At 62.8% G+C, this 27892-nt stretch overlaps 2 protein-coding genes across 7 annotated transcripts in view; one reads left to right on the top strand and one right to left on the bottom strand.

The window, feature by feature from the left end:
• Positions 1 to 1101: 1101 nt before the first annotated feature.
• ETNK2 (ethanolamine kinase 2) lies at positions 1102 to 18628 on the top strand. Of its 2 annotated transcripts, none has more exons than XM_062211646.1 (8): positions 1102 to 1474; positions 2535 to 2794; positions 5283 to 5405; positions 10066 to 10208; positions 12112 to 12195; positions 14556 to 14723; positions 16499 to 16572; positions 17795 to 18628. In XM_062211646.1, exons 1-8 carry the CDS (start codon positions 1217 to 1219, stop codon positions 18509 to 18511), a joined length of 1827 nt encoding a protein of 608 aa, XP_062067630.1. In that variant the 5' UTR covers positions 1102 to 1216; the 3' UTR covers positions 18512 to 18628. The 2 variants fall into 2 exon arrangements, with proteins under 2 accessions (XP_062067630.1, XP_062067631.1); XM_062211647.1 differs by having other exon boundaries at positions 1113 to 1474; positions 14578 to 14723; positions 17795 to 17960.
• A 1730-nt stretch (positions 18629 to 20358) lies between these two features.
• Positions 20359 to 27892, bottom strand: part of SOX13 (SRY-box transcription factor 13) — a 41307-nt gene continuing 33773 nt past the window's right edge. For 3 of the 5 annotated variants that reach the window (XM_062211641.1, XM_062211643.1, XM_062211642.1), the window contains exons 7-14: positions 27639 to 27753; positions 24900 to 24985; positions 24617 to 24779; positions 24186 to 24295; positions 23979 to 24075; positions 23574 to 23717; positions 22629 to 22845; positions 20359 to 22158 (exon numbers count right to left, since the gene is read on the bottom strand). In XM_062211641.1, the coding sequence (XP_062067625.1) occupies positions 21885 to 22158; positions 22629 to 22845; positions 23574 to 23717; positions 23979 to 24075; positions 24186 to 24295; positions 24617 to 24779; positions 24900 to 24985; positions 27639 to 27753 (1206 nt within the window). In that variant the 3' untranslated portion in view covers positions 20359 to 21884. The remainder of the gene's footprint in view (positions 22159 to 22628; positions 22846 to 23573; positions 23718 to 23978; positions 24076 to 24185; positions 24296 to 24616; positions 24780 to 24899; positions 24986 to 27638; positions 27754 to 27892) is intronic. The other 2 variants (XM_062211644.1, XM_062211645.1) reach the window with 1 other exon arrangement.

Genomic DNA, 27892 nt, shown 5'->3' with positions numbered 1-27892 from the left:
CTGATGCGCCACTGTGCAGAGCCAAGGGCACAGATCTGGGTTTCAGGACCCCTGGCTGCCACAGGTGGTCCACATTCCCCCAGCCTGGAGCCCTTACTTCCTCATTGCAAAAGGAAGATTGGAGGCAGTGTCCTTTCCCCAGGGAGCTCCGAGGCTGTCCTCCTACACTGCCCAGTATGGCACTCCTAGGGCTATACTTAAACCCATCACAGTTCAATAAGACGCCACCCTGCCAGCCACCACTGCTTGGACAGCACAGGCATTTACATCATCACAGAAGTTGGGCCAGGTAGAGCTGGCTTCCGGACAGGTGGAGAGGTGGGGGGAGGGTACAGGGTGGAATGGTAACAAGTGAGGGGGAACCAGCCGCCGAGGCTTCCATATGGCAAAGAGGGCTGGCGGCCGGCAGAGTCCTTGACTTCCCCTCCCCAGGGCCAGCGAGGGCCTGCCCACCTCCAACGCCTGGTGCCAACAGAGCACCTGCTTGCTACCCTCCAGTTAGGGTTTAGCAGCGACCAAAGCTCAGCCTTGCTCAAGGCCCTGGCACGCTCGGAGGCCTGCTGGCCAACAGTGCACTCTGCATGACCGGCACACCCACCCAATGCCATGACCCGGGGCCCCACTCCATGGAGGAAGCGCGTGCGTGCATGCGTGTGTGTGTGTGTGTGTGTGGAGGGGGTGGGGCCGCCTGGGGACCCCCTGCTGGGAACAGCCTTTGAGATGACCACTCCGGTAGCGCCAGCCCCCCGGGGTCCAGGGCCAGGGAGCACCGGGCAGGCACCCAGAAGGGCGCGCCCCGGCACACATCTTGGGAACAGCCGGCCTCCATACTCCAGGACCAGGTGGGGGCGCGCGCCCCCGGCCGCCTGGGCGGGCCCTGCGGGGGCGGGGCCTCCTCGGGCTCCGCCCCTCACGTCACGGCCTCCGTGGGGCACCGCCCGCCCCGCGCTCCAGGTAGCGGCGGCCGCGGCTGCCCGCGGGGGCCGGCGGCGCTCTCCGGCGGGGCGGGCGGGGGGCGTTCCCGAGGCCGGCGCCCGTGATGTCACGGTCGCGGCGGGCCGCGGCGTCCCCGGGCCGGCGGTCGGAGCGGGCGGCGGGCGCCTGAGTCATGGACTTCCCCTGGCCCCTCCTCTCCCGCCGCCCCTCCCTCTCCGGGCCCCCCCGCCGGGGCTAAGGCGGGCGCGGCGCTCGGGCCCAGGGGGTGGGGCTGCCGGGCATGGCTGCGCCCCCATCGGCTCCTCTGCCGTGCTCGCCTTTTTACCTGCGGGGGCAGGCGCCGGGCCCGCGCTGCCCATGGGGCATGGAGGAGAAGGCGGCGGCCGGCGCGGGCTGCGCGGAGCCGCCGGGCCCCCAGAGGGCCGCCGCCGTCCCGTGCTTCGGCATCTGCGTGGACCAGGACGACATCCTGCCCGGCGCCCTGCGCCTCATCCAGGAGCTGCGGCCGCACTGGGAGCCCGAGCAAGTTCGGACCAAGGTAGCCGAGCGGGTCGGAATCGGGCCCGAGCCCGGGCCCTGCGGGGCCGGCTGTGCGTGCATCCTTCCGGGTGCGGGTCCCAGGGGTACGCGGCGGCGGCGCAGGGGAGTGGGGAGGCGGGTGTCTGCATTTGCAAAGCTGGGCTCACGCCCCTCGCGTCCCGCACACCCCACCCCGGCTCCCGCGCGCAGGGCCACCTGCCCGCTGTCAGCACAAGGCGCGCCCGCCCCACGCCCTGTCGCCGCGGGCTGGTGCCCCTCGCTGCCCAACCCACTCTGAAACGCGAGCAGGCAGGAACTTTTGAAGAACCCCCCCCCCCCTCGCCGCCCACACAGGCAGGCACGCATCGCTGGGAGGGGAGTGAAGATGCCTGGGGGGAGGGGGTCCCAGGCCCCTCCACTGGGCGCCTTCCCCATCCCCAGCTGAGCACGGGTTCTCCAAGATGCATCTGTGGGCAGCGCCTCCCACTGAGGAGCCCCGGGCTGGCGCCCCAGCTGATCTGCCTTCTCCAAAGAGGAGAAAGAGCGACACCTGCCCACCCACCCCCTGCCCTGTGCCGGCTGCCCGAGGAGGAAGTGGCTGCGTGGGGGCTTGCAGCTTGGGCTGGCGTAGGAGCCCCTTATCACCCTGGCTGGGGAGCCAGTGCTCCCTCTTCTGGTGTGGAGCTGGGCGGTCCCGGGGACCTCGGACCCCTGGAGCCCTGGGATGTGGGCACCCTCAGTGCCCCTCCTCGGGCCTCCACTGAGAGACAGGGCGAGAGACGCAGCAGAGAGCGGCATGCCTGGGTGGCAGGGGGAAGCGCTGGTCAGGAGGTGCTATTCTGAACAACTCCTCGCCCTCCTCTGCCCCGTCGTGGTCCACAGCAGTTTATTCTCAGGGCCAGGATGGAGGAAAAGGAAGGGGGAAAGGGCTTCGTGCACTGCCCCCTGCGCCAAGCCCAGCGCTGAGTTTTCCAGGACAGAGGGACTGGGGGTTCTGTGTGGCGCTCCTCCTCCGAGCGAGCCCCTCCTGCTGGAGCTGGGGAGCCCCACCCATCCACGCACTGCCCCCTCCCCACTAGCGCTTCACCGATGGCATCACCAACAAGCTGGTGGCCTGCTACGTGGAGGAGGATATGCGGGACTGTGTGCTGGTCCGGGTGTACGGGGAGCGCACGGAGCTGCTGGTGGACCGGGAGAATGAGGTCAGGAACTTCCAGCTGCTGCGAGCACACGGCTGCGCCCCCAAGCTCTACTGCACCTTCCAGAATGGGCTGTGCTACGAGTACATGCAAGGCGTGGCGCTGGGGCCCGAGCACATCCGGGAGCCCCGGCTCTTCAGGTGAGGAATTGTGCCCGGGGTCCGCTTTTCCTGGGTATAGCGAGTGGCCCTTGGAGCAGCTTCGTGGTGAGATCGGCGGGGTGCGGGAGAAGTGTGTGCGTGTTGATGGACTTTGCAGGGAGAGACTGTAACTTTCTGTCGCTGTTCAGCAGCGTCTCCTGGGAGGAGAGGGAGAATGTTGGTGAACGTGGGGCTGCCTCCTGGCCCTAGGCAGGCCCCAAACCTCTGCCCACCCCAGGTCTGGCCTGGAAACATCTCGGAGCCTGGGAGGTGTAATCTGACCCAAGTCCCCGGGGCACCCAGGGTTTGCTGTCTCTCTTCGCCTCCTGCCAAGAGCTCAGGTGTGCAGGGAAAATGGGCCCCATTCGGGCTGAGTGTGGTTTCACCAGCCCAGGGAGACGTGGCCCCTCCCGCTGGTCTTTACTGCTCCCGGCCTCCCTGACAAGGTGGGAAGCCGGGTTTGAGGAGTGGCCCTGGCCTCCTCACAGAGGAGTGATGCCTGGACACGCAGGGCCCAGGCACTGGACTTCACCCTCAAGCCCTGTGGACGACACCATGTGGCTCAGCATGGGCCAGGGCAGGCCAGGCAGTGGCCTCCCCCTCCCCCACAGGGCTGACCCACATGGAGGGCAATCCGACTGGCAGGCACTGCGGCCAGCCGCCAGGGTCTGTGTGGGATCCCTGGATTCTGCCCTGTGCAGTCCGAGGGGGAGCAGTGAAGCCCACCTAGGGTGGATCAGGAAGCTCCTTTGCCTGCTCACCTGCCACCCAGCTAATTCTAAGTTGGTGCACTTGGCCCTCCAGGACTTACAAGGAGGGAGTCCTGGAGGCCCCGCGGCCCTGTGCTGCCAAGCGGTACTGGCTTTGAGGCGAGTGTTACAGCTGGGGGTGGGGAGGCTGCAGTGAGAGGCAGATATACCTGTGCGAGGGCCCACTCCGGCTGGGGGTAGGGAGGCTGCAGATACACCTGTGCGAGGTGAGCAGCTCCAGACGTGCCAGGTCCGGGGTGTGAGGTCAGGAACCCCGTCCTGGCTTCTCCCAACTCCCTGTCTTGTGCAAATAAGCTTAAACCTTGGCAGGTCCTACCACTCCCAGCCTCCCTCCCCTCTGAATCCCTTGTTGTCACTCATCCTCCTGTGGAAACAATTACCATTGTCAGGAAGATTGAAGATGGATTTGGGTTTGATAAGAACTTGGCATTTGGGAGAGAGCCAGAAATTGGGCGAGGTATAGGAGGCAGGCCCTTCCCCATGGTCTTCCGGGGCTGGATCCAGATCCCTGAGGGCAGGTGACAGCCTCAGGGAGGCCCCCACATTCCCCCGAACCCACCCCCCAGCCTCAGCCTGCTGTCTTCGCAGCATAAAACTGCTGAGTGTTGAGGTTACTTTCATTGCTATTCCAGACAACAGTCCTATTGATATTCAAGGAAACGCTCTGTTCATGCTCTGGTCGGATCTTCCTTTGGGAAGGAAAGAGAGGGCCTGGGTCTCCAGGTCTGATTCTCTGCCTTGCCCGAGCCCTGGCCGGCTCCCTCCTGCCTCCAGGGCTCCGGCCCCTGAGAGTGTGGCTCCCCCTCTCCCCTCCACCCTTTAGGAGGTGGGAGCCTTAGGGCAGCTTCCAGAGGAGCCCCAAGACTGCCCGGAGGTCCCCGTGGGGCCCTGCCCTGCCCCTTCCCAGTGGCTGGGTAAGGGGATGGGGGGGGGGGGTTGCCTGGAACTGCCCTGGGGACAGATTTCCACCAGCCAGTGTCTTTGTTGTCTCTCCTGCTGGTGATGATGGGAGCAATAGGCAGAGGCAGCTAGGAAGCCTGAATGTTGGAGGCCTGGCAGACAGCGGGGGTGGGGCTGCACAGGGCTGGGGTCCTTATCAAGGCCCTCCCCCTCTGACCGGTCAGTCCTCCGTCCACCCCCGCCCTCTCCCAGCAACCTTCCCTGCCGCCCACTCCTTCTCTCCCGGGACCTTGGATAAGGTCCACTGGAGAACTTGAAAATAGAACGCTGGCTTGTTTTGCGTCCTTGGCACCCAGCCGCCAGCATCAGCTCCCTGTGGCTGAGGAAGGGGCTGCCCCCGGCCAGCCTGTTTTCCCTCCCCACCTTGGCCAGGCTGATAAGAGGCGGTGTGTGTCTTCCCTGCCTGCCATCCCCACCCCCTATCTCTCCACGCAAAGTGGCCTGTGCTCACTCCCCTCCGAGGATGGGGCAGAGTCCAGGGGGCAGGGAGAGCACCACCCCCCTTCCCGGGTGCCCCCTGTGCCATCGACCTGTGGCCCGCTGCCTGTGGCTCTGCACTGCTCCCTGAAGCAGGCCCAGCTCTGGGACTGGAGGGTGGCTGGAGGCCCAAGGTCTTGTTTCACTTGCATGCCTTCTGCCGAGCCCTGCCACTGTGCAGCCACGACCACGCTTGGTCCTCTGGCGGGGGCCCTCTCTGGCCAGGAGGGGAGGGCCCACTGGCCGGCACTGATGCGCTCCACTCCTGTTCTCTGCCCTAGGTTAATCGCCTTAGAAATGGCCAAGATTCACACGATCCACACCAATGGCAGCCTGCCCAAGCCTACCCTCTGGTACAAGATGCACAATTATTTCACACTTGTGAGGAACGAGATCAACCCCAGGTACAGAGGTCTGGGAGGGTCCCAGGCTGCCACCGTGCGGTCCCACCCCTGCCCGTTCTCTGCTGCCCGTCCATCCCGGAAGTGGTGGGCACAGGTCCGGGTGGGGGCTAGGCAGTTCTCCCCCACCCCGCCCCTTCAGTCCCTCTCCCGGAACTGCTGGCCCCCAGCCGAGATGGCCAGTGACTGAGCCCTGGGAACTTAGACCTTGCGCTGTTTCTGTCTTCTGACTGCGGCGGGGACTTCTGCCTAACGCTGAGGCTCCGAGAGGGAGCTTAGCCCGCGTCACGGGGCCGGGCACGGCTCCTGTTTCTCGTTTCTCAGGCCAGTGCTCAGTGCTCTCGCACCTCTTGAACACGGAGAAGGGCCAGGCCCCCTGGGAGTGGGGTGGGACTGAGGGCAGTCTCCAGCCGGCAAGTCCTGGGGACAGCAAGGTTCCTGTTCCCTGCCTCGACCGCCTCCCCCATCCTCCTGTGCCTCTGGGACTTGTCCCCCAACTCGGCTCAAAGCTACAGCTCACTTTCCTTCATGGCCCTTTCCGGGGGAGTGGGCACCCCCATCCCGACACAGCCTTACCCCACAGGAGACGGGGTTCCCTGAGCTTGTCCGTGAGCCCCTGGCCAGCCTGCAGAGGCCCGACTCCCCCTGAGTGCTAAGGAAAGGGCAGATAGAAGCATGGGGGAGGGCTGGTGTCGTCCTGTAAGAGAGACGGTAGCAAGGCTCTGACCTCGGCACACCACGGGCATTGAACGCTCCCTTCAAAAGCACATTTAAACAAATGTAATTGGCATGATGTATATATGTATGGGGACAATGTGACGTTTCGGTACATGCATGCAGTGTGGGACCATCAGACCAGGGAGATGGCGAGACCCTCGCTTGAAACGTTGGCCATTGCTTTGGGTTGGAACCCTTCCGAATCCTCTCTGTTAAGCTGCTTTGAACTCTGGGTAATTTGAGCACCAGCTTTGTTCTAAAGTTCACGGGGTAGCGTGCAGAAGAGGCCTGGGGAACGGTCTCTCCCTGCGTCCCCCTCGCACACATGTGTGACTATCTGCCCCTCCTGCTTCACGTTTGCCAAGTTCTGCTTTGGGACTGTCTGTCCAGAATGGCCCACGCCTGCCCCTTTGTGACCATGCTCAGACTCTCCGTGTCACGTGGTGTCTCTGGGACAAGGGGTGAATCCTCCCTTAGGGCTTGCATGGCACAGGGGGAGCAGGACCTCACTGCAGTCCCAGGCAGGGGATGGACCTGCCAAGGTCACGGTCAGGGGCACCTTGAGCCTAGAGTCCTGGCCTCCTGGTGCTCAGGCAGGGTCCCGGCAACGGTGCTGCTGCCGCCTGCCCTTGGGGAGGGGGCCCTGGGGAAGAGCGGCCCAGCTCCCTTTGCTCTTGCCACACCTTTGACCTTGGGAAAGTCGAGGTTTGGTTGTTCTTTGAGCAGGACAGCAAGGAATAGTCACTCAGGCCGGGCAGGAGAAAGCCGCAGAGCTGCAGCCGTGGCCTCATGACCCTGACTTAGTCCCTGCTGTCGCAGACAGGGATTGTCGGGGATTTAAAGCAATTCCCAAAAAAATGAAAGTGAACTTGACATTGGCCCTGCCTTCAAGAAGTGTAGGTGCCACCTGGGTCACCAGGACATGTCCGTGCATGGCCGGGAAAGGAGGCAGGGTGTGTGATGGGTACTGTGCGTGGGGAGCTAGGAAAGTGCTCCTGGCTGGGGGGCTGCTGTGGGCAGATCTTCAGGGGGCCTGGGAGGGAGCCATGGGTGAGTTGGAGCTCCATCGTGAGGGGCCTTCGCTGCCAGGCCCAGGAGCCGAGACTGAACGTGGTGGGAGTGGGAGAGGCTCCAAGATGCTTGACCGGGGCCTGGTTTAGGGAGAAGGCGCTCTCGCAGTCGGGGACGGTTTTGGCTGGGCGATCAGCAGCAGGTGGAGCTGAGGTGGGCAGACCAGCTGTTGTCATAATTGGGCCAGATGACCTAGGACTAGGGTTCCCAAACAGCCTGAGATTCCCCTGGGGCACCTGCAGATGCCCAGGCCAGCCCTGGAGGCTGATGGGTGGGGATTTGAGGTGTTTTTTGTTTGTTTGTTTGTTTGTTTGTTTTTTTTTTTTTTTGACAGGCAGAGTGGACAGTGAGAGAGAGACAGAGAGAAAGGTCTTCCTTTTGCCGTTGGTTCACTCTCCAATGGCCGCCGCGGCCAGTGCGCTGCAGCCGGCGCACTGCGCTGATCCGAAGGCAGGAGCCAGGTGCTTCTCCTGGTCTCCCATGGGGTGCAGGGCCCATCCTCCACTGCACTCCCGGGCCACAGCAGAGAGCTGGCCTGGAAGAGGGGCAACCGGGACAGAATCCGGCGCCCCGACCGGGACTAGAACCCGGTGTGCCGGTGCTGCAAGGCGGAGGATTAGCCTGTTGAGCCACGGCGCTGGCAGGGGATTTGAGTTTTGATGGGCTCCCCAGGGAACTGAGGGGTGGAGCGATGTGTTGGAGACCTGTGGAAATAGATTCGGCAGCCTTGATGTTGGGCTGGCCATGGAGGTGCCCAGGATGGCTGGGAGGGCTGGTACGTGACCAGGCATGGTGAGGAGACGCGGCTACACGGGTGCTGGGACACTTAGTGTCTCAAAGGGAGAAGGGCCCTTTGCCCTGCCCAGACCCTGACCTCTGTCCCTTCACCAGGAGGACCCCTGAGGCTGCCCTGGGGAGGCCACGGCCCCTTGCCGTCTCCTGCTGTCCGTGGGATGCAGCCGTGGCCCCGGGCTGGCTATGTTTCAAGTGTGCTGCTCTGAGACAGAAGGCCTGGATCATCTCACAGTAACCATCTCCGTGGCCTTGGGATGGGCAGCACAGGGTCAGACAGAGGTCGGGGCTGAGGAGCGCAGGCGTCTGGGGTGTCAAGGCTGTGGTGGCAAGGCTGTGGTTTTTGGCCAGGCCTGGGCAAGCCAGAGGAAGCCTCCCAATTCTTATCTCTCGGTGTTTCAGGCCAAGAGGGAAGAGATGGTGAAAGAAAGGTAGCTTCCTAGGGAGTCAAGGCTGAGAGAGGTGACTGGCGGCCCTATGGGTGCAGATAAACTCCCAGAGGGGAGGGAGGGCGTGGCCTGGACGCAGGGAGGAGGAGCCTCCAGGGACCGAGGGCCAGCGTGTTCAGGGAGAGTTGGTGCCATGTTGGGTTCTTGGAAAGGCCCAGGATTCCACTGTGCAGGTGGCAGGAAGGGAGCCCCTCCCTTCCCCTCCCCACCCCTCCCCTCCCCTTCATGAGCCTCAGTGTCCCTATCTGGGACCAGATGACCTAAGACCCCATGAACTAGGGCCTACTCCAAGCCCCAAGAGCCTGCCCACTCTGCCCTGTCCACTCTGCCCTGTCCTGAGGGGGCTGTGGGGATGCCCTGGTGGCTGAACTCTGCCCGCGTGCCATCACGTGGGCAGGTGGAGAGGGCGGCCTCCCGCTGGCCGTCCTGTGCATGCTCCCCTGTCCGGGACAAGCCGCACAAACAGGAGACGCGCGAGCGGAGCACCAGCCCTGCCCCTCTCCTGCCGCTGCTTCTGGGCCTATGAGGGTCCTGCACACTGTTTGGCTTTCTCGGTGTACACAGAGCGGTGTGCATCCTCAGGCCAAAGTGCAGGGCCCACAAGCACAACATGCCCTCGCCAGCTTCCACGTGGCTTCTGATGACCTTGGATGGCCCAGCCACTCATTCTCTATGGATTGAACAGAAGCAGCTGCTGTGTGCATGGGGTGGGGTGTGGGCAGGAGGAGAGGGGGCCTCTGTGCCCTTTCGTCTCTGCTGTCAGTTTGCCCATCCACGGTCTGGCCGGGACCCGGGGCAGTAACTAGGGAGCAGCAGAGCGCCTGCTGGCTGCCCGGAAGTCCTCGGTGTCCGTGTGGGCTGGCAGGTGTGGGCCCAGGTGGTCCGTGTGTGGGGTGAGAGGTCTTGTTCCTCTCCATGGGACAAGCTCACCCTGGAGAGTGACCCCTTCCCCAGGGGCTCCCCAGTGCCCTAGGCCAGGCCTGCTGGCCACTTCTCCCTGCTGCTCCTGTCAGCCTTTTTCTCTCTCGGAGTGGGGTCATTCGGTCTGGACGCTCATTCTCGCCTCCACTGCCCTTTCCTTACCTTCTCGTCCCTTCCACAGGGTAGCAGAGATGTCATTTGGACAACAGCCTTGCCTTTTAAAGCAGAAAGTTGTATTGGGATAGAGAAAGAGCTCCAATCCTCTGGTTCACTTCCCAGAAGTCCACGAGGGCCCCTGCTGGGGGCCAAAGCCAGGGGCCAGGGACTTAACCCAACTACTTGAGCCACCACCTGCTGCTTCCCAGGGCGTGTGTTGCGGAAAGCTGGAATCAGTAGCAGAAGCAGGACTTGAACCCGGGCACTTCAGTATGGGAGGCAGGCGTCCCAGGCAGCATCTAGACCTGGAGGCTGAACACCTGCCCCTGGACGGTGACTTTTAGGCTCGGCCAGCTGCCTTTATGGCCTGGCTTTAATCTGTTTCTTGACATAACTGCAGGAGTCAGGACGGGAGCCGTAGTGCCACTAGAGAGAGAGGGTCTGATAGGTTGGCTGCCTGCCCAAGGTCCCCCCGCGGTGATGGCCCGTGGCGGCCGTGCACCTGCCAGTCTGTCACCAGCCCTCCCCACACTGGCCACCTTCTTGCCGCTGCCTAGCCTCTCTGCAGGTGTCCCTAAGGTGGAGGTGCTGGAGTGGGAGCTGGCCTGGCTGAAGGAGCACCTGTCCCAGCTGGACTCCCCCGTGGTGTTTTGTCACAACGACCTGCTCTGCAAGAACATCATCTATGACAGCGCCAAAGGTACGGCTCCTCCAGCCCTGCCTGGGGACGGCGGGCTGCAGGGGCCCCTCCCGCAGGCTGGCGCTTGGACAAGCAGGGGGAAGCCTGGGTGTAGGCCGTAAGTTAATGTGTGGGAGAGAGAAAACAAGAAATCCCCAGTTAGAAAAATGTATCGCGAGAAAGAACCCCAAATCCTGGTTTGTGGAGGTCCAGGTTAGGCACCCACGCCATTCCTTGGGGCAACTCCGTGGGCTGCCCGGAGCTGCTGCCCTTAGTGACAGCGTCGCCCCCAAGGGGCATGGCTGACCTGTAGGATCCACAGGACACCAGCTCTGGGGCCCTCTTTGGATACTGGACTCTAAGGATATTCAAGTTCCTTGCATAAAATGGCAGTCTCTGGGTTAACCCATGCACACCTCCCATGCACAGTCTTTCTCAAAGTTATTTGAGAAAGATTTTTTTTAAAAAAAATCTTCCAGTTCACTCCCCAAATGCCAGCAACAGCTGGGACCGGGCCAACCTGAAGCCAGGAGCCATCAGATCAGTCTGGGTCTCCCATGTGGGTGGCAGGGACCCGAGTACTTGAGCCGTCACCTGCTGCCTCAGAGTACAGGAAGCTGGAATCAGGCGTGGAGGCAGGACTCCAAGCCAGGCACTCCAGGATGGGACATGGGCGTCCCAAGCAGCTTTTTCCCCAAAGAAACCTTTTATCTAATGAGTACAAATTTCCTAAGTACCACTTTAGGAATATAGTGATTCTTCCCACCATATCTACCTTCCCACCCCTTCTCCTCCTCTCTCTCCCAGTCCCAGTCCCATTATCCATTAAGATTCATTTTTTAAAATTTAAATGTTTATTTATCTTAAAGAGTTACACAGGGAAGGAGAGGCAAAAAGAGAGGTTTTCCATGTGCTGGTTCACTCCCCAATTGGCTGCAACGGCCAGAGCTGCACCCATCTGAAGCCAGGAGCTTTCTCTTGGTCTTCCCACACAGGTGCAGGAGCCCAAGCACTTGGACCATCTTCTGCTTTCCCAGGCCATAGCAGAGAGCTGGATCAGAAGTGAGGTAGCCGGGACTCGAACCAGCACTCATATGGGATGTTGGCACTCAGACGGTGGCTTTACCCACTGTGCCATGGCGCCAGCCCCAAGATTCATTTTCAATTAACTTTATACACAGAAGACCAAGTCTATACTGATAAAGAGCTCAGCAATTTGTGTGCACGCGCGCGCGCACACACACACGTTTTACAGTTAACGCTCATAGTACAACTCATGGAGGACAGAGCGCCTGCGTGGGGAGTTAGTGCAGTGACTCCTGTTGTTAATTCAACAATTGACACTTATGTTTGATGTAGTCAGTGGCCACCCGAGGCTCTTGACATGAGCTGCCGAGGCTGTGGAAGCCTTTTGAGTCCACAAACTGTCAGTATCTAGACAAGGCCATAAGCAAAGTGGACGTTCTCTCCTCCCTTCAGAGAAAAGTGCCTCCGTTTTGTTGGCCACTTCTTTCCGCTGGGGTCTCGCCCACAGAGGTCCCTCCTGCAGGGCCAAGCAGTGTCTTAACCACTGCGTCCAGGGCCGGTCTCCTCCGTTTACTTAGATCGTGTCTAGAGACTGCCGTGTGGAGAGCCAGCACGGTGCTGTCTGCGCATGCTCAGATGCAGTGTGACGCCAGCGCTGTGGGACCCTTGAATGCGCAAGGCCGCCTGTCCTGAGCTTTGGTTCTCGTCCATGGCCATGCTGAGGACAGGTGTCTCCGGGGGTGGGCTGTGGTCTGGCTGTGAGAGAGGGGTGGCGGGTGCTGGGGAAAGGACAGATGGACAGAGAGAAGGGAGTGGCTTAGAAGGAGTGGGTGGAGCGGCTAAGGGTGTGCTTCAGAGGTGATGGGACCAACCCTGTTGCCTGTCCTGTACCTCGCAGGTCACGTCCGGTTCATCGACTACGAGTATGCCGGCTACAACTACCAGGCCTTTGACATTGGCAACCATTTCAATGAGTTTGCAGGTGAGAGGGCGCTACTGTTGCACTGTGTCCAAGGCACGCCTCTAAGGAGGAGGGGCTAGGTCTCGGGGGAGGGCCAGGGTGGAGGCTATGACCCACAGACGCAGAGCTGACCTCTGTGAGCCCCACTGACACAAGCTAGAAAAGCACACCGTCTATAGGATGCCTGAGGGTACTCAGCTCGGCATGTACATTTTTTTTAAAAAAAAAGATTTTATTTATTTGAAAGAGTTAGACGCAGCTTCCATCCCCTGGTTCACTCCCCGAATGGCCACAAGGGCCCGGGACGGGGCCGAGCCGGGAACTCCATCCGGAGTCTCCCACACGGGTATAGTTGCCAAGCACCTGGGCCATCCTCCGCTGCTTTCCTAGGTGCATTAGCAGGGAGCTGGATCCGAAGCAGAGCAGCCGGGGCTGACACCATGTGGGATGCTGGTAGCATTGTGGGTAGTGGTCTGACCCCCTGTGCCACGGTGCTGGCCCCCCAGCTTATAAATGTAAAAAGACCCTTTCTCCGGACAGACGCTGCCTGTGCCAGCACGGCCAGCACAGCCCAGGATGACCGCCTTGGCAAGCTCCTTATCCATGAGGCCCTTCCTGCAGCTAGGACATGGATCAGCCTCCAAGCAGCTGCTTGTGGAGGCCTGAGGACAGCCCCGAGGCAGTAGTTCAGCGTGTGCTCTGCACCTTTGCTCCCACGTCCCAGTCCTAGCTGTGTGAGCCCTGGGCAGGCTGCCTCGCTCTGCACGTGGTAGCGGTAGCTACTCGGGAGCACGGACAAGAGGCAGACACGCAGGGGCGGCACACTGAGCGCTGGTCCTGGTAGGCAGGGGTGCTTTCCTGCGGTGCCTGAGGAGCGGGAACCGAGGGGGCTGGCGCAGGCAGGTGAGCCCCGGGGGCGGGCCTGGTCTGCACCAGTGAACCATGTGCGTGCAGGAAGCATTGGCAGGGTTCTCCGGCCTGCCCGCTTGCTCAGGACGAGCTGGAACCAGGTAGTAGGCCAGGGATGGGGGAGCCGGACATGGACTGGGGGGCTGTCCCCAGGCTGGTGAGGCGGGATGCTCAGCCCCCGTGGCTTAGGGCAGGTGAGGCATGCCCAGGCCAGCCACAGCCGCTCCTGAGCCCAATCCGGGTTCTTCTGGAACCACAGGTGAGCGAGTCAATGCAGCCCTGATGGTGTCCTTGGGGATGGCTCCCCTCGGAGGCAGCTGCCAGCTGCGCCCAGGAACCCGAGGCATGATGGGGCCCAGGCCAGGGTGCTCACCCCCCAGGCCCGCTGGCCTTTCCCAAAACAGCTAATTCCCAGGCATTTTAAGTCCTTGCCCGCTGTACTGGGCAAAGTGCAGCTGGAAGCCCGCCAGGGGGCAGCCTGCGTCTGACTCCCAGGTGGAGAGCAGAGGTAGGAGGGAGGGCAGGTTTAGGAGCTGGAGGGGTGGAGCAGAGAGGGCGGTGCGCACTGGCAGGAGACAACTCCAGCCAAGTGGCCGTGTGACCCTGGGCTAATCCTCCGCTCTTAGCCTTAGTTTCTCCCTCTACAAGGGGGAAAGAGGGAGGAAGCGAGCTCGGGGAAGGTGGCCCAGTCCTGGGCCTGACGGTGCTTTTAAGGTTTATTTGATTCTATTTGAAAGGCAGAATTGGGGGAGAGAGAGGTCTTCCATCCACTGGTTCATTCCCCCAAATGGCTTCAATGGCCAAGGCTGAGCCAGGCAGAAGCCAGGAGCTTCATCCGGGCTTCCTACATGGGTGCAGGGGCCCAAGCACTTGGGCCGTCCTCTGCTGCTTTCCCAGGCGCACCAGCAGGGAGCTGGATCTGAAGTGGAGCAGCCGGGACTTAAACCAGTCCCGTATGGGGATGCCAGGGCTGCAGAGAGCAGCCTCACCTGTACCACAGCACTGCTGGGGCCCCAACCCCCATCCCCATCTTAAGTAACCATCTTTCAGCAGCAGCTCTGTGGCCAGGGTCACCACCTCGGCTAGGACACGGTGGGCAGGCAGGGTGGGCGTCCTGCGGATTCCTGGCAGGGCTCAGCCGAGTGGCCACGGGGCCACGCCTGGCCGCAGGTCCAGTCGGGATCGCCAGGAGGCCTGGCCAGGGACGGTGTTCTCTGGGCAATGTTATTAAGCTGGGTCCTAGAAGCAGACAGGGTGAGGGTGTGTGGCGGCGCTGTCCATGGGGTGCCTGACACACTCAGGTCAGTGCCCTGCCTTCCTCAACCCCTCAGCGCTGTGCCCCCCACCCCAGCTGAGTGCGCGCCCAGGGCCGCCTCCTGGTTGCAGCCACACAGGTGGAAGGCGATGGGCGATGGACGGGCGTTTCGCAGGGCGAAGGGAGACCCCAAGGGCGGGGGCCTGTGTCCCTGCAGCGCTCCGCCCTGCTCCCGGCAGGTGTGAACGAGGTGGATTACTGCCGGTACCCGGCCCGCGAGACCCAGCTGCAGTGGCTGCACTACTACCTGCAGGCGCAGAAGGAGACGGCCGTGACCCCCAGGGAGGTGGAGCGGCTCTACGTGCAAGTCAACAAGTTTGCCCTGGTGAGGGGAGGGGGGGGCGGCAGGGGGAGGGGCTTGGGGGGTGATCTGGGAAGAGCCAGCCTCCCATGTGTGTCCCTCCCACCCCAATGCCTGGTCCTTGCTCCCGCCCTGGGAGATATAGATCTTCTCCCTTCTAGAAAAATTCCAGGGTACTGCAAAATGTTCATGGAAAAGAGAATTAAAAAATGAGTTTCATGCAAACATTTTTGAAATCCATGCATGTAAAATCCACGCATGCAAAATCTGTCTTAGGAAAAAACATGATTTTAAAAAAAATTACATTTATTTGAAAGGCAGAGAAAGAGGTCAATCTTCCATTTGCTGGTTCACTCCCCAAATGCCCAGAACAGCCAGGACCAGGTCAGGTCAAAGCCAGGAGCCCAGAGCCCCAGCCAGTTCTCTCCCGTGGGTGTCGGGGACCCCAGCACTTGCGGCATCACCTGCTGCCTTAAGGGGTGTGCACTGGCGGGAAGCTGGAATGCAGTGGGGTGCCTGACGTGGCATTTCCGGTGTCCCGAGCGGGGTCTCAACCACGGTGCCAAGTGCCTGCCCCCCATACATGTACATTTCAAACTTTTCTTGCACTAAACTTCCTAATGCCACTTTCCTGTAAACTTTAAAAAAAGATGTATTTATTTGAAAGACAGAGTTACACAGAGAAGAGTCAGAGAGATTCCACCTGCTGGTTCACTCCTCAGTTGGCTGCAGCAGCCGGAGCTGAGCCCATCCAAAGCCAGAAGCCTCTTCGGGTCTCCCACGCGGGTGCAGGACTCAAGTGGGCCATCTTCCACTGCTTTCCCAGGCCATAGCAGAGAGCTGGATTGGAAATGGGGCAGCCAGGACTCGAACTGGTGTGCATATGGGATGCCGGCACTGCAGATCACTTTACCCGCTATGCCACAGCACCAGCCCCTCCTATAAACTCTTTTAAGGACCCTTGCATGGATGCCAGCTCCTGTTGTAGCAATTCTCTCATTTGGATAAGTTCTTCCCGCTGTCTGACCTAAGCCATTCCTGCTGCAGTTAAGTTCATCTTTTTTCCCCGTGGCCTTTGGAGGAGCAGCAGTTCCCCTCTCCTCTCCTCTCTGCAGAGGGGCTCTCTCCCTGCCCTCTCCTCACCCCCGTGCCATCAGCTCTTGGTTCTGAGTTACAGCTCCTCCACGGATGGTGGTGCATGCCAGGTCCTACTGGTGTGCGTGTGGGGCATCGCTAGCCAGCGTAATGTCAGCCACGCGGCTGCCCCAGGGCAAGCATGGTGGGGTGGGAGACCCCCACCTGGGCACCACACTGTGTGCTCAGGCCTCTGGACACATCCGACTAGAGGGGCAGCATGACTTGATGTGCTCAGATCTAGAGTCAATTTCCACCCCAGCTGGTGTTCACAAGAGAGGAGGGGTGGGAGAAGCCAGCGAGGGCTCCTTCAGGAGTCCCAGGTCCCCAGTGCCCACTGGCGCCCAGGGCACCGCAACCTCCCACTCTGCTGTCCCCCTGCTGGGCCTCAGCTCTGGCTGGGATTCACCTCGGCCTTGAGTTCTCCTTGGGTAGGGAGGTGGCAAGGGCTGTGCAGGCTGGGGGCGCCACCCTGCTGGCCACGCCCATGGCAGGGCAAGCGCTGGGACCTGGGCTGACCCAGTCCTGCTTGCCTCTCCCTAGTAAGACAGCACAGGCCCCAAGAGCTGCCCCGTGCGTCGGCCTCCATGCCTATGTCCCTGCAGCTCTGTAGGGCGCACAGCAGTCGGGATGCTGCCAGCCGACCTGCTCTGGTCTCTCTGCAGGCATCTCACTTCTTCTGGGCTCTCTGGGCCCTCATCCAGAACCAGTACTCCACCATCGACTTCGACTTCCTCAGGTGGGTGCAGGGCCCAGCTGGCAGGGAGGGCAGGGGCAAGGAAGAGCCTTGAGGCCAAGGCCAGCCAAGCAGAAGGCCCAGGGCCCATCCCTTGCCCACAGGGCAGAAGTGCTGCCCCTGGGAGATCCCAGCTCCCCACCCTGTGGCCGTGCTCTGGTCCCCAGCATGTGGCAGTGGGTGGAATCGTTGGCTTCGTCCATGGCTTAAGAGCGCTTTCCACAGCAGACGGAGCAGGGCCCACCTCCTGCGGTGCCTCGCTCTGCTTAGTGCCTGCTCTGAACGGAGCAGCAGTCAGACCCAACCCCTGCTCCCATGGCTCCTGGGGACCCGCCGGGAACACATGCAGACTGCACTTGGCTTTGAGCTCGGGGACAGGCATCGTCCTTCCTCCCTCCTGGTCTGGTCCCCATCACCCTCCCGCTCCCTGCACCTGACAGGGATGATGACAACCCTGCCACGTGCGCCTGGCAGGTGGCTGACAGCAGGCGGCGAGCAGCAAGCTGTTTAGTTTGGTGCAAATGTTTTGAAATTGTGCATTTTTTTCCATCATATACATTTTCCATGGCCTTCTAGAAGCCCCCTCATATGCGTGGCTCAGTCCTTTGCAGCAATATAAACGCTTCATTTCCCCATGAACTTTCACTTTCCTATCGAGGTACCCGGATATGGTAGTTCCTCAAAGACCTAAAAATCGAATTTCTGAATGGCCCAGGGGTCCTGCAGCTGGGGGTCCCTCCAGCAGGCTGAAGGCAGGGTTTCAGAACACCGGACCCCCACGCTTGTAGGCAGAACCCAGGTGAATGAGTGAATGAATGAACCACGTGGTACCTACAGGTGATGGAGTATCACTTGGCTTTAAAAGGGAAGCAAGTCCTGCCCCTTGAGGACTTTTCAGCAGAGAGGGTTTGATGGCGCTAATACAGAGGTAACCCCGGGAGTCAAAGTCATAGACACCCAGCAGAACGGGGTGGGGGTGGGCGGGGGCTGCGGCTGAATGAGCGTAGGGTTTCAATTTCACAAAATGGAAAAGTTCCGGGGCTTCATTGCACAACACCAGGAATACGCTAGGGAGAAGACTGTTCTAGTCTAAGAAAAAACTCCAGCTGAGAACTAACCAGGACAGCCTGCTGCAGCCTGAGAGCCAGCTGAGAGCGCCATGGCCGTCCCTGCAGGGCCCACCCGGCTCCCCTGCCGTGCCCAGCCCCGCCCTCCTTTCCTGCAGGTACGCAGTGATCCGATTCAACCAGTACTTCAAGGTGAAGCCTCAAGTCTCGGCCTTGGAGATGCCAAAGTGACCAGCCTCGCCCGTCTGCCTGGCCAGCTTTGCTCCCCGGGCCCCGCTCTGCTCCGGGGGCCTCACCCCTGGACAAGGTGGGAGAGGGGACGGGGCAGGGGGCGGGGTCCAGGGAGAAGGCTCTGTCCCTGCCGCCAGCCCCCAGTGGCTGCTACTGAAGACCTCATTCTCCTGTTGGGAGGGGCGGACAGGACCCAGCCCCCCCCCCCAGGGGGGTCCCCTGCCCCTCACCAGGCACAGGAGAAAGTGCCTGCGGCCAGACCGACCCAGAACCCCGGGGAAGCACACCCGTCCGTCCCAGCCCTCGCTGGAACCTGGGCTGCCTTAGACACGTCTGCCCCTGCCTGGCCTGGGGCCAGGGCGCCTTACTACCTCCAGTGCCCCAGCCTCCAGCCTGTCTCCCTTTGCATGGCCCACACCAGCATCAGCCAGCTCTGCCCGACGGGGGCGGGGGCCAAAACCAGGCAGCCCCCTTCTCTGAGGCCCTCAGCTCCAGCCCACCCCCTCCCCACACCCCAGCCCAAGGAACCATGCCCCTCCCCGCCACAGGTCCCTGCTGGGGGCAGGGAGGGCGTGGTGGCCAGTGCCTGTGCCAGTTGCCTCCTGCCCAAGGACCTCTCCTCCTCCCCTGGGGGCAGGCTCTGATGGTGCCAGTGCTGACCTAGCCCCACGGCCCCTGGCGCTCACCAGCCTCCACCTCCAGTCCTCACAGCTCCTGGGGTGCCCTCCAGGCTGTGGCCTATAAAGTGATTCATTTGTAAATTATGGTGGTTTCTGCATTAAAATGCTCATTTCTGGACTGTGTCCAAGTGGCAGAGGCAAGGGTTTGACTTGGGGGGTGTGGTTAGATTCCAGGGGAGGGGAGGGGAAGGGCGGGGCCCACACCTTGCCCAGCCCCCTGTCTCTGCTGCACCCCCCCCTCCTGAGCTGCCCAGGTCTCCTCCCCTGCTGCACCCCCCCTCCCCATGAGCTGCCCAGGTCTCCTCCCCTGCTGCACAACCCCCCCCCCCCCCCGAGCTGCCCAGGTCTCCTCCCCCCACTGCACCCCCCCTCCCCATGAGCTGCCCAGGTCTCCTCCCCTGCTGCACACCCCCCGCCCTGCTGCACCTGGCATGGCTGTTTCCCAGCTGCTGTGCCTTTGACCTTGCTGCACCCCTAGAGAGCTGCTCGGAGAGGAGCCGGGCTCCCTTTGGCGAACCTTGGTGAGGAGGGAAGCCCCTGACCACAGTGCTCAGCCTTCCTGGGGCCACATCTAGCCCCTAGGGTGGGGACGGGGGCTGCTCTGATGGCAGGCTGCAGGGACCTCTGGAGCCCCGCGGTCACCTTCTCAGAAGGCCAGAAAGCAGGACCCTCCCCGGAGCGTGCCCAGTGGACTCTGGCTGTTTGGTTTTGGCCTGTGTTAAGTGCCAGGGTGTCATGGCAACCACGGGAGCCGGCACCAGCAGCTGGGGCCTCCAAGGTCACAGTGATCCAGTGTAGCCTGCCCCTCTGGAAGGGAGGGGGAGACGTGCACAGGGCAGAGGGCAGGCAGGTGGCCCCGAGGGGTTGTCTGTGGGGTCAGGTGGCCGTGGACCCGCCCACCCTGGCTGGGGCCTGAACGGAGCCGCCTCTGGAGCCCAGGACAGGGGGAGCAGCTGTGAAGTCAGCTTCCTTTCCAGCCTCCTGGTGCTTGGGATTGTCACAGCCTTGGAGGCCGGTGTCGCAGTGGTGAGCAGGGAGTGCCGGACAGGGCCCTCAGGGGGAGGGGCTGGGCACGCAGCCCCAGAGTCCCCCTCCCTCCCTCCCGCCGCCACCCCCCCACTCCGGCCTCAGCACCAGGCCTGGAGTCCCAGTGCCATCACAGGCCCTTGCTGGCCCCTCTGCAGGAGCTCTGGCCACAGGGCCCCGGCCCAGGATACGACCCTCGGCCTCTGTGGAGCAGCACTGCGGAGGCAGACAGCAGGCTCCCGCCCAGCCTTCCCGTTAAGAGCCGGGACATTCTGTCTCTGTCCGGCCTCCCCTGGGCCGGGGGTGGGGCCAGGGTGTCAGCAACAGGAAGGGGTTTGGAGAGACTGCCGGAGGAACTGAAACGAGCAGTTCCCGGGGGTGACCACCAGGGGGCAGGCGCGGCCAGCCAGGCTCCAGTGCTGTTTCCAGCCGCAGGGGGAGGGCAGGAGATGGAGGCCCAAGGCTCTGCGCCTGGGCTGGGAGACACCACCCCCCTGTTTCCCCCAGGTCAAAGAGCAGGGCCCCGACTCCTGGGGAGTCTTGACTCACGTGGCAGCCCCCTCCATGGTGAGTGTGGCTCCTACAGACGGCTGTGGGGTTTGTCCCCTCGGTCCTCTCTGGGCGACTGTCCCTCCAGGTATGGAAACTCATTCTCCAAAAAGCACCCAGGAGCCCCTTGTGTGTGTGTGGGGGGGTGTCTAGGAGCCCCGTGTGTGTTGGGGGTGTCTAGGAGCCCTGTGTGTGTCGGGGGGGTCTAGGAGCCCGTGGGGGGGGGCTGTCTAGGAGCCCGTGGGGGGGGGGCTGTCTAGGAGCCCTGTGTGTGTCCGGGGGGGTCTCGGAGCCCCGTGTGTGGGGGGGTGTCTAGGAGCCCCTTGTGTGTGGGGGGTGTCTAGCAGCCCCTTGTGTGTGGGGGGGTGTCTAGGAGCCCCGCGTGTGTGGGAGTGTCTAGGAGCCCCTTGTGTGTCAGGGGGTGTCTCGGAGCCCCGTGTGTGTGGGGAGTGTCTAGGAGCCCGTGGGGGGTGGGGCTGTCTAGGAGCCCCTTGTATGTGTGGGGGGTGTCTAGGAGCTCTGCTCTGGGATGGGGCCCACGGCTTTCGTTATCCTCAGAGAGGCTGGGAGCCAGGGTTAGGGTCAGTGAGGCCCAGGAGAGGCCTGACCCTAAGGCCTGTCCCACTTCTGACCACCGCACCCACGGGCTCCACGCAGCCACCCTGCACCTCAGTCGAGGGCCAGGGTCCGAAAGGTCGTCTTTATTCCGCCATCAGAAAACAGAAGCCTCCGTGCTGGTTAAGTTACTCGTCATTATCTTATTAACAAAATAAAGCACTATCTATGTTTACAGTCATAGAAAAGAAACAGCCTGGATGGCAGTGGGGGTGGGGCAGGCACAGACTCCACCCCTTCCCCCCTCCCCAAGCTGGGGGCTGTCCACATCTTTGGAGTTAGGTGCCAGTGGGTTTGATTCAGATCAGGGAGGGGTAGCAGGAGCCCAGGGTGAGAGAGGACGAAGCCCACCCCCTTCTGAGAATGGGGACCCCCACTCCGTGCCCACAAGGGGGCGGTGGAGACCAGCTGCCCTGCAGCCCCTGGCCACGGCCTCTGGGGGGCACCAGGAATCCTCTCAGCCCCACTCCTGGGACTCAGGTTGGGACCAGGGGCTGGGCCACCGTCCCCCGCTGCGCAGAGCTAAAAATGGCTCCCTGGGAACTGGCCGGCGGAGCCAGGGAGGGAGTGTCGGGGAGGCTGAGGGGCAGGGGTCCCCCAGGGACAGAGCGACAAGGACAGACGCACACAGGAGCACGGGACCTGAGACACCGAGACCAACAAGGAGGTAGCCATTTGGGACAAAGAGGAGCACGGAGCCAGGCAGCTGCGAGAGTCCCCTGGGAACCCCGTGGCCGCTCCACCGTGGACACTCAATAAATACCTTGTGCAATGAAGGGACTGATGAGCACACACACGGACAGCCAGGGGCAGGGCGGGGTCAGGCGGTGGAGGAGCCGGTGTTGGGCCAGCCAGGACAGGAGTGGAAGCAAAGCGGTGACCCCGGGGGGCTGGGGGTGTTGCTGCCACACCTCCAGCTGGGCAGAGCCGCAGGAGACAAAATCATCCAGTGCCCGCTGGCCAGGGGCTCAGCCCCCTCGGCCCATCTGCACCTGGCAGGCCCCGCCCACCCAGGCCAGAGGTGTGGTGGGGGAAGGGTCTCCCTCACGAATTTATCTACAAGCGCACAGCTCCGCCCGTGCCCCAGGCACGTCCAAGGCCAAGTACCAACTCAGTCCGGGTCGGCCCACTGTGCCGGCGGGCGGGGTCAGTCCGTGAGCACCACCAGCTCCGAGTCGCTCTTTTCGCCCTCGGAGTCGTCGTCTTCGCTGTACCTGCACACCTCGCCGTCGGCCGCCGAGTGCCGCTCGTCCGCCGCCTCGCCCTCCTCCCGGAGGCTGCAGGTGTTCACGATGACCGGCATGTTGGGGTCCAGGCTCGGGGGCACGTAGTGCTCCACCAGCGACTGTGCCAGGGGCATCCCGGCCGCCCGGGGGTACAGGACGTCCGAGGAGCTCAGCTGCACCTGGCCGGCCTGCGGACTGAGGGGCGGGGAAGAGGCGTGGTCACAGCGCACAGCCCCGCCCCTCGGGGGCGGTCCCTCCTACCGACCCCGCCCCCCTCCTGGCTCCAGGACTCACACACCCAGTGTCCTGCTCTGCGTCCCGATGGCCAGATTCAGCTACGGCCCCGAAGACAGGTCTGCACACCCAGGCCCAGGGGTGCGTGCAACAGAGAGTATTCTCGGAGGATTGCACATGAATCTGATTTTTAGAAAGTGTATATTTTCAATGCCCTGGAGACCTCTGTTTAAAGGAAGCCACTGGGGTGCATGCTGGTCCTGCTAGGAACCCTGCATGACGAGTGAGTAGCCTGGTCCTTAGTCCCCCTGCAGGTGCGATCTACAGGCCCGTGCCCCGGCTCACGCACCCTCGGCCACCATCGCCCCCGGAGTCGCACACGCACACGGCACTCCCGAGCCACGCACGCACGCGGGGCGGGGCCTGCTCACGGGATCACGTAGCTCTGGCGGGCGTCCTGGCGCCGGGTCCGCATCAGGGCCTTGTACTCGCCCACGCGCAGCCGCTTGCCCTCCACGATGCACGTGCGCTTGGGCCGCGGCTTGTACTTGTAGTCGGGGTACTTCTCCAGGTGCTGCCGGCTCAGCCGCGCCTGCTCCTCATAGTAGGGCTGCTTCTCCTGGTTGCTCATGGACTTCCAGCGGGAGCCTGGCCCAGCCCCGGAGACAGGCAGGCAGGCGGTCAGGGCTGGGCACTGAGGCCCCCTGCCAGCCCCCTGCAGGCCCCAAGGACAGCCTGGGCCCCAGGAGGGGTCCACAAGGTAGTACTGGGGCGTGGCCCCGCCTGTGTGGGTCTGAGGGCGGGGCGGACCAATGAAGGCAGTCGGCATGTACGGGGTGGGGGATGCCCAGCTTAGGGCTCGGCAGCCGCCCACATCCCAAACCACCCAGCAGCTTCCCAGAGGCCTCTGGGCTGCCTCATTTGCATTAACAAAATAGCAGCCACCCCAGGCCCCCAGCAACCCAGTCGGGGTCCCCGCCCAGAACACCTGGTATCTCAGTGGACGCTGGAGGAGCCCAGTCTTGAAACAACTGCCCTGGTCTATGTCTGTCCCGTCTCCCTCCCGCCGTGGTCTCCAGGCTGGGATTTAGAAACCTCTCCTCCGAGGGCCCAGGAATACCAGCTTCCCCTGTTCCCTGCCAGGGCCAGCTCGGCGGGATGCGTTAGGGAGAGACCCTGGCCTCGCACATCCTCACTGAGTTCTCAAGAACAGGTGCCTTGCAGTGCTCCAAGACCCCAGAACCCAGCTGCCCCCACATCCCCAACTCCTGCACCCCCATCACACACCCCTGGGGACCCCTGTGGCATGGAGGAACCCCAGGCAAGCCCCAAGCAGAGCCAGCCGGTCCCCGCAACAGGGTCCTGCTGGCTCTCACCGAGGATCTTGCTGATGCTGGAGTTGTGCATGTCCGGGAAAGCTTGCAGGATCTTCCTGCGCTCGTCCTTGGCCCACACCATGAAGGCGTTCATGGGCCTCTTGATGTGGCTGCTGTTCCGGGACTCCGGGAAGGGGCGGGAGCCTGGGAACAGAGATCGAGGGTGGGGCTGAGTCCTCCGGCAGAGGTGTGCCCTGCTTGGCCACTAGGAGGCGCTGAGGAGGCTCCCACAGCCGCCAGCCTGGGAAAAGGGTGTGCAGGAAACCAGAGGCAACTTATCAACACAGACCCCGGAGAGACCCTGGGCCCCTGGGAGAGGAGGGGGAGGCCCGACAGCCTCAGAGGAGCAAGTGAGGCCCACGGGCCAGTGCAGGCAGAGTGCGGGGGACACCCGGGAGCCCTCACCATCCACGTCGCAGCTCAGCATGGCTTCCTCCAGGGGGTGCACACAGCTCTCCTCCAGCCGCTCCTTGGCTGGGGACGAGTCCAGGTTGATGAGGTCCTGGAGTCGACAGGGGCAAAGAGTACAGCGGCCCCTCGGCGCCACCCTGGTCGTCCACCCCTGGCCACACCCGCTCCTGCCCACAGGGACCGGGGAGCACAGCCCCATACCTTGCGGAAAGGGGCGCTGGGGGCACTTTCCAAGGCCCCGCCGTGGCTGTGCAGCAGCTGCCGGGCGTCCTGGATGGCTTTGGTGACTGCATCCCCCTCACCGAGGAAGCCTGGGGAGGGGGTGGTCAGGGAGCTGAGGGGGCACTCAGGTTGAGCCCAAGCTCGCCTCGCCTCGCCACGCCACTGGTCAGCATCTCTGGGGGATGCAGCACTGTGCCTGTGGGGTGGCGCGCACACAGCTGTGGGCTGGAAACCGTTTGCAACCCCTGGCCCTGTGCCACCTGGCAGCCTGCATCCCTGACGCTGAGGCCGGCACAGTCCAGCCCCTTGTTCTATTAACCTGGACGCCAGAGCCGGGAAGGAGGGCGCCAAGGACCGTTCCCGGGCCCTGGAAGGAGGCGGATGGAAAAAAGGTGTTGGTGGACGCTTACCGAGAGGCAGGCTCGGCGGGCTGGCCTGCAGGTCGCGGGTGGGGGCCCCGTGGCTGGGCGGGCGGGGGCCGCAGCTGCTCATCTTCAGGCTGGGGGAGCTGGAGGCGCTGGACAGCTCGGGGGCCTTGGGCTTGGCTGTGAGGTTCAGGGGCTGGGAGGGCTCCTGAGGTTAGGAGGTGGGAGAGGAGGGGACAGAGGGGACAGCCAGGTGAGACAGGCACACCCAGACCAGACAAGCAGCCACGAGAGGTACAGACAGAGCAGGCTTGCCAGCCGGCGGTACCTGCAGGGGGAGGTGGGCGGCCACAGCCCCGGGCCTCTTCACTGCAGGGGCGGGCGGGCTGTGCAGCAGCTGCAGCGGGTACTCCACTGTGGAGAAAAGCCCCGGATGAGCACACCACAGCGGAGGCCGCTGGACGAGGCCCTGGCGCTGGAGGCGGGCAGAGGCTCGGAGCCGCCCAGCTTGCCACTGCCCCTGCCTTTTCCACCCCAAATCCCGGCTGCACCTGCTTCCCCACGCTCCTGCCCTTCCCAGCCCACTCTGAACTGCCGAGGATTTGTTAGACCTACTGTGTGCGCGGCGTCTCCTGCACGTGCTCATGGTGTGTGGCAGAGACGAGGCTGTCGCTATGGAATCATCCCGTGGTGCAGGTAAGGAAACTGAGACCTCAGACGGCGACTGGTTGCCCAAGGATTTGAACCCGGGTCCCCCAGACTCCACAGCCCATCCTTCCTCTCTGCCTAGCCCACCTCACCCTCCACCAGGCCCAGCGTCCAGGAGTTGACAGTTCAGGTGGCAAGATAAGCCTGGGGACAAACCAGCACCTGCATGGCAGGTGGCCCCGAGGGCGGTGTGCCTGGGGACTTTGCTCCGCTAGGGTGCCTGGGGCAGGCTTCCCGGAGGAGGGGGCCTGCAGGCTAGGTGGCTTCAGACAGGTGGAGAGGAGGGAGCATGGTGGGCAAGAGAGTGGGAGGCGGGGGCTGAGACGGGCAAGGTCAGCTCCAAGGCTTGTGAGCCACGGAGGGCGGGACTCAGAACAGCTAGGGGGCAGCCTGCAGCACCCTGCCGCCAACAAGCTTACCTCCCGGCACCTGTTCCAGAAGGCACTCTGTGGCCCTCCCCTGGCCAGGCCGAGGCCCCGCCCTCCACCTTCCTCCAGACCCCAGGTGCCCCCCCCCCCAGCTACCTGGTAAACCTCCTTCCTCATGGCCACCTGCTGGGGTCTGCTCTCGCCGGGCAAACACAGCTTTGCTTCCCACAGACTTGGGGGCCCTGCTCCGGAGGAGCGGCCCCTCCCATCTCACCCACACCTGATTTCAGGGACCCCGAGATAAGACTCGTTCAGACTTGGGGAGGCAGGGAGCATAGGTGTCCGGCACAGCCAACAGGGTGCCTGCAGCCCGTACCCGAGCGCCCGGGTTTGGGACCCGGCTCTGATCCCTAATGCACACCCTGGGAGGCAGCAGGTGATGGCTCAAGCGCTTGGGCCCCGGGGAGACCCGGACTGGGTCTGGACTCCTGCCTTCAGCCTGGCCCCGCCCCAGCTGTTGTGGGCCTCTGGAGAGTAAACTGGCAGATCAAACCTCTCTCTCTCCCTTGGCCTTTCGAATGAATAGAAATTTTCTAAAAAGACTCTGGGGGCTGATGGGAAGGAAGGGACGCATTTTACATGTGAGAGCAAGAACGGGGGTGGGGCAGAGCTGCGCTCTGAATGTTTGAATGTCTGAATGTTACCACCCCGCGAATACCTGGGGTACAGGCTACTGCCCAAGGTGATGTGATAGGAAGTGGCCAGGTCACGGGGACTTGTCCCTCATGAAGGGACTAGCACCCTTATAAGGGGCCTGAGAGGGGTCCAGTGCCGTGGCATGGCATGGCGTGGCAGGTGAGGCTGCTGCCTGCAGTGCTAGCATCCCATATGGGCACCGGTTTGAGTCCCAGGTGCTCCATTTCTGATCCAGCTCTCTGCTATGGCCTGGGAAAGCAGTAGAAGATGATGCAAGTTCTTGGGCCCCTGCACCTGCACCTGCACCTGCGTGGGAAACCTGGAGGAAGCTCCTGGCTCCAGATCAGCATAGCCCCAGCCATCGCAGCCATCTGGGGAGTGAACCAGCAGATAGAAGACCTCTCTCTCTCCCTCTCTCTGCATCTCTGTAACTCTGCCTTTCAAATAAAGAAGAGGTGCCTGAGGGAGCCTGTGCACCCTCCCACCAAGGCGCAGGCCTGCACCTGACACCCTTGTGGAATGGGGCGGGGGGGGGGGGGGGCTCGTGCTCCCGGGGCCATGGCGGCGGCTTCTCTGCCTCTCCCAGTCAGTAACCCTGCAGCCCTCTCCATCCTCACCGCCCTGTTCAGGGGTCATCCGCGCTGCTGGGATCATCTTAGCCGCCCCTGCTGGTCCTGCCTGCAGCCTGGCCGCCCTCCTCTCCCTACCACCCCAGCACACCTGTTCCTGAAAGTCTGGGTGCACCCCGCATCCCACAAGCACATCCCAGACCCGGCCACGGCCACACTGCCCACACCTCCCTGCCCGGCCTCAGTCCCACCTTCTCCCTGACCTGTGTACCCAGTGCTGCACACACGCCACCTCCAGAAGCCTTCCCACATTCCCTGGTGACGGCTATCTCCTCCCCTCCCCAGACTGCCTTCCGTGGGTTCAAAGTTCATACCGTACCACCCCCACCCCCCACCCCCCGCTGTGTCTATCACGAGGTCAGTTTTTCTGAATTTCAGTGACGGGTTCGGGCAGGGACAATGTGGTTGGGGAATGGCAGCGCTGGAACTGGGAAGAGTGTGACCCTCGGTTCACGTTCCAGCAGGGTACACGTACCCTGGGGAGACGAGGCCAAGACTCCAGACTGTCCCCTTACACCTGGAGGCCTCCGTGGTGGCGAGTGACGTTCAGAGAGAAGGGATATGGACCACAGCGAGGCCCATGAAGGCCACTCAGCCGGTTAATGGGTGTGAACAGTTCCCGGCTCCCTCCCCGGCCTCAGTGGCTGAGCCTCCACCCACACTCACCTGGTTTGCAAGGGATGGGCTGGATGGGCAGGGCCAGCTGGGAGTCGGGGGCGACAGGCAGAGGCTGGTGGCTCGGCGGGAAGGCTGGGATCATGACGTAAGGCATATTGACCTGCTAGAGACACGGCCTGGGTGAGTCCCTGCGGCCCGAGGAGCCGCCCAGCTGAGCCCATGCCACCCCCGCTGTGGACCTGCCCTCGAGTCTTAGCTGGGGAGGGTGACGTTCTGGAACCCTCCATTAAAAGGGAAACAGG

Source organism: Lepus europaeus, chromosome 14 (genome assembly GCF_033115175.1).
Source record: "Lepus europaeus isolate LE1 chromosome 14, mLepTim1.pri, whole genome shotgun sequence".
Taxonomy (NCBI): Eukaryota; Metazoa; Chordata; class Mammalia; order Lagomorpha; family Leporidae; genus Lepus; species Lepus europaeus.
This window is presented reverse-complemented; position numbering and strand designations above follow the sequence as displayed.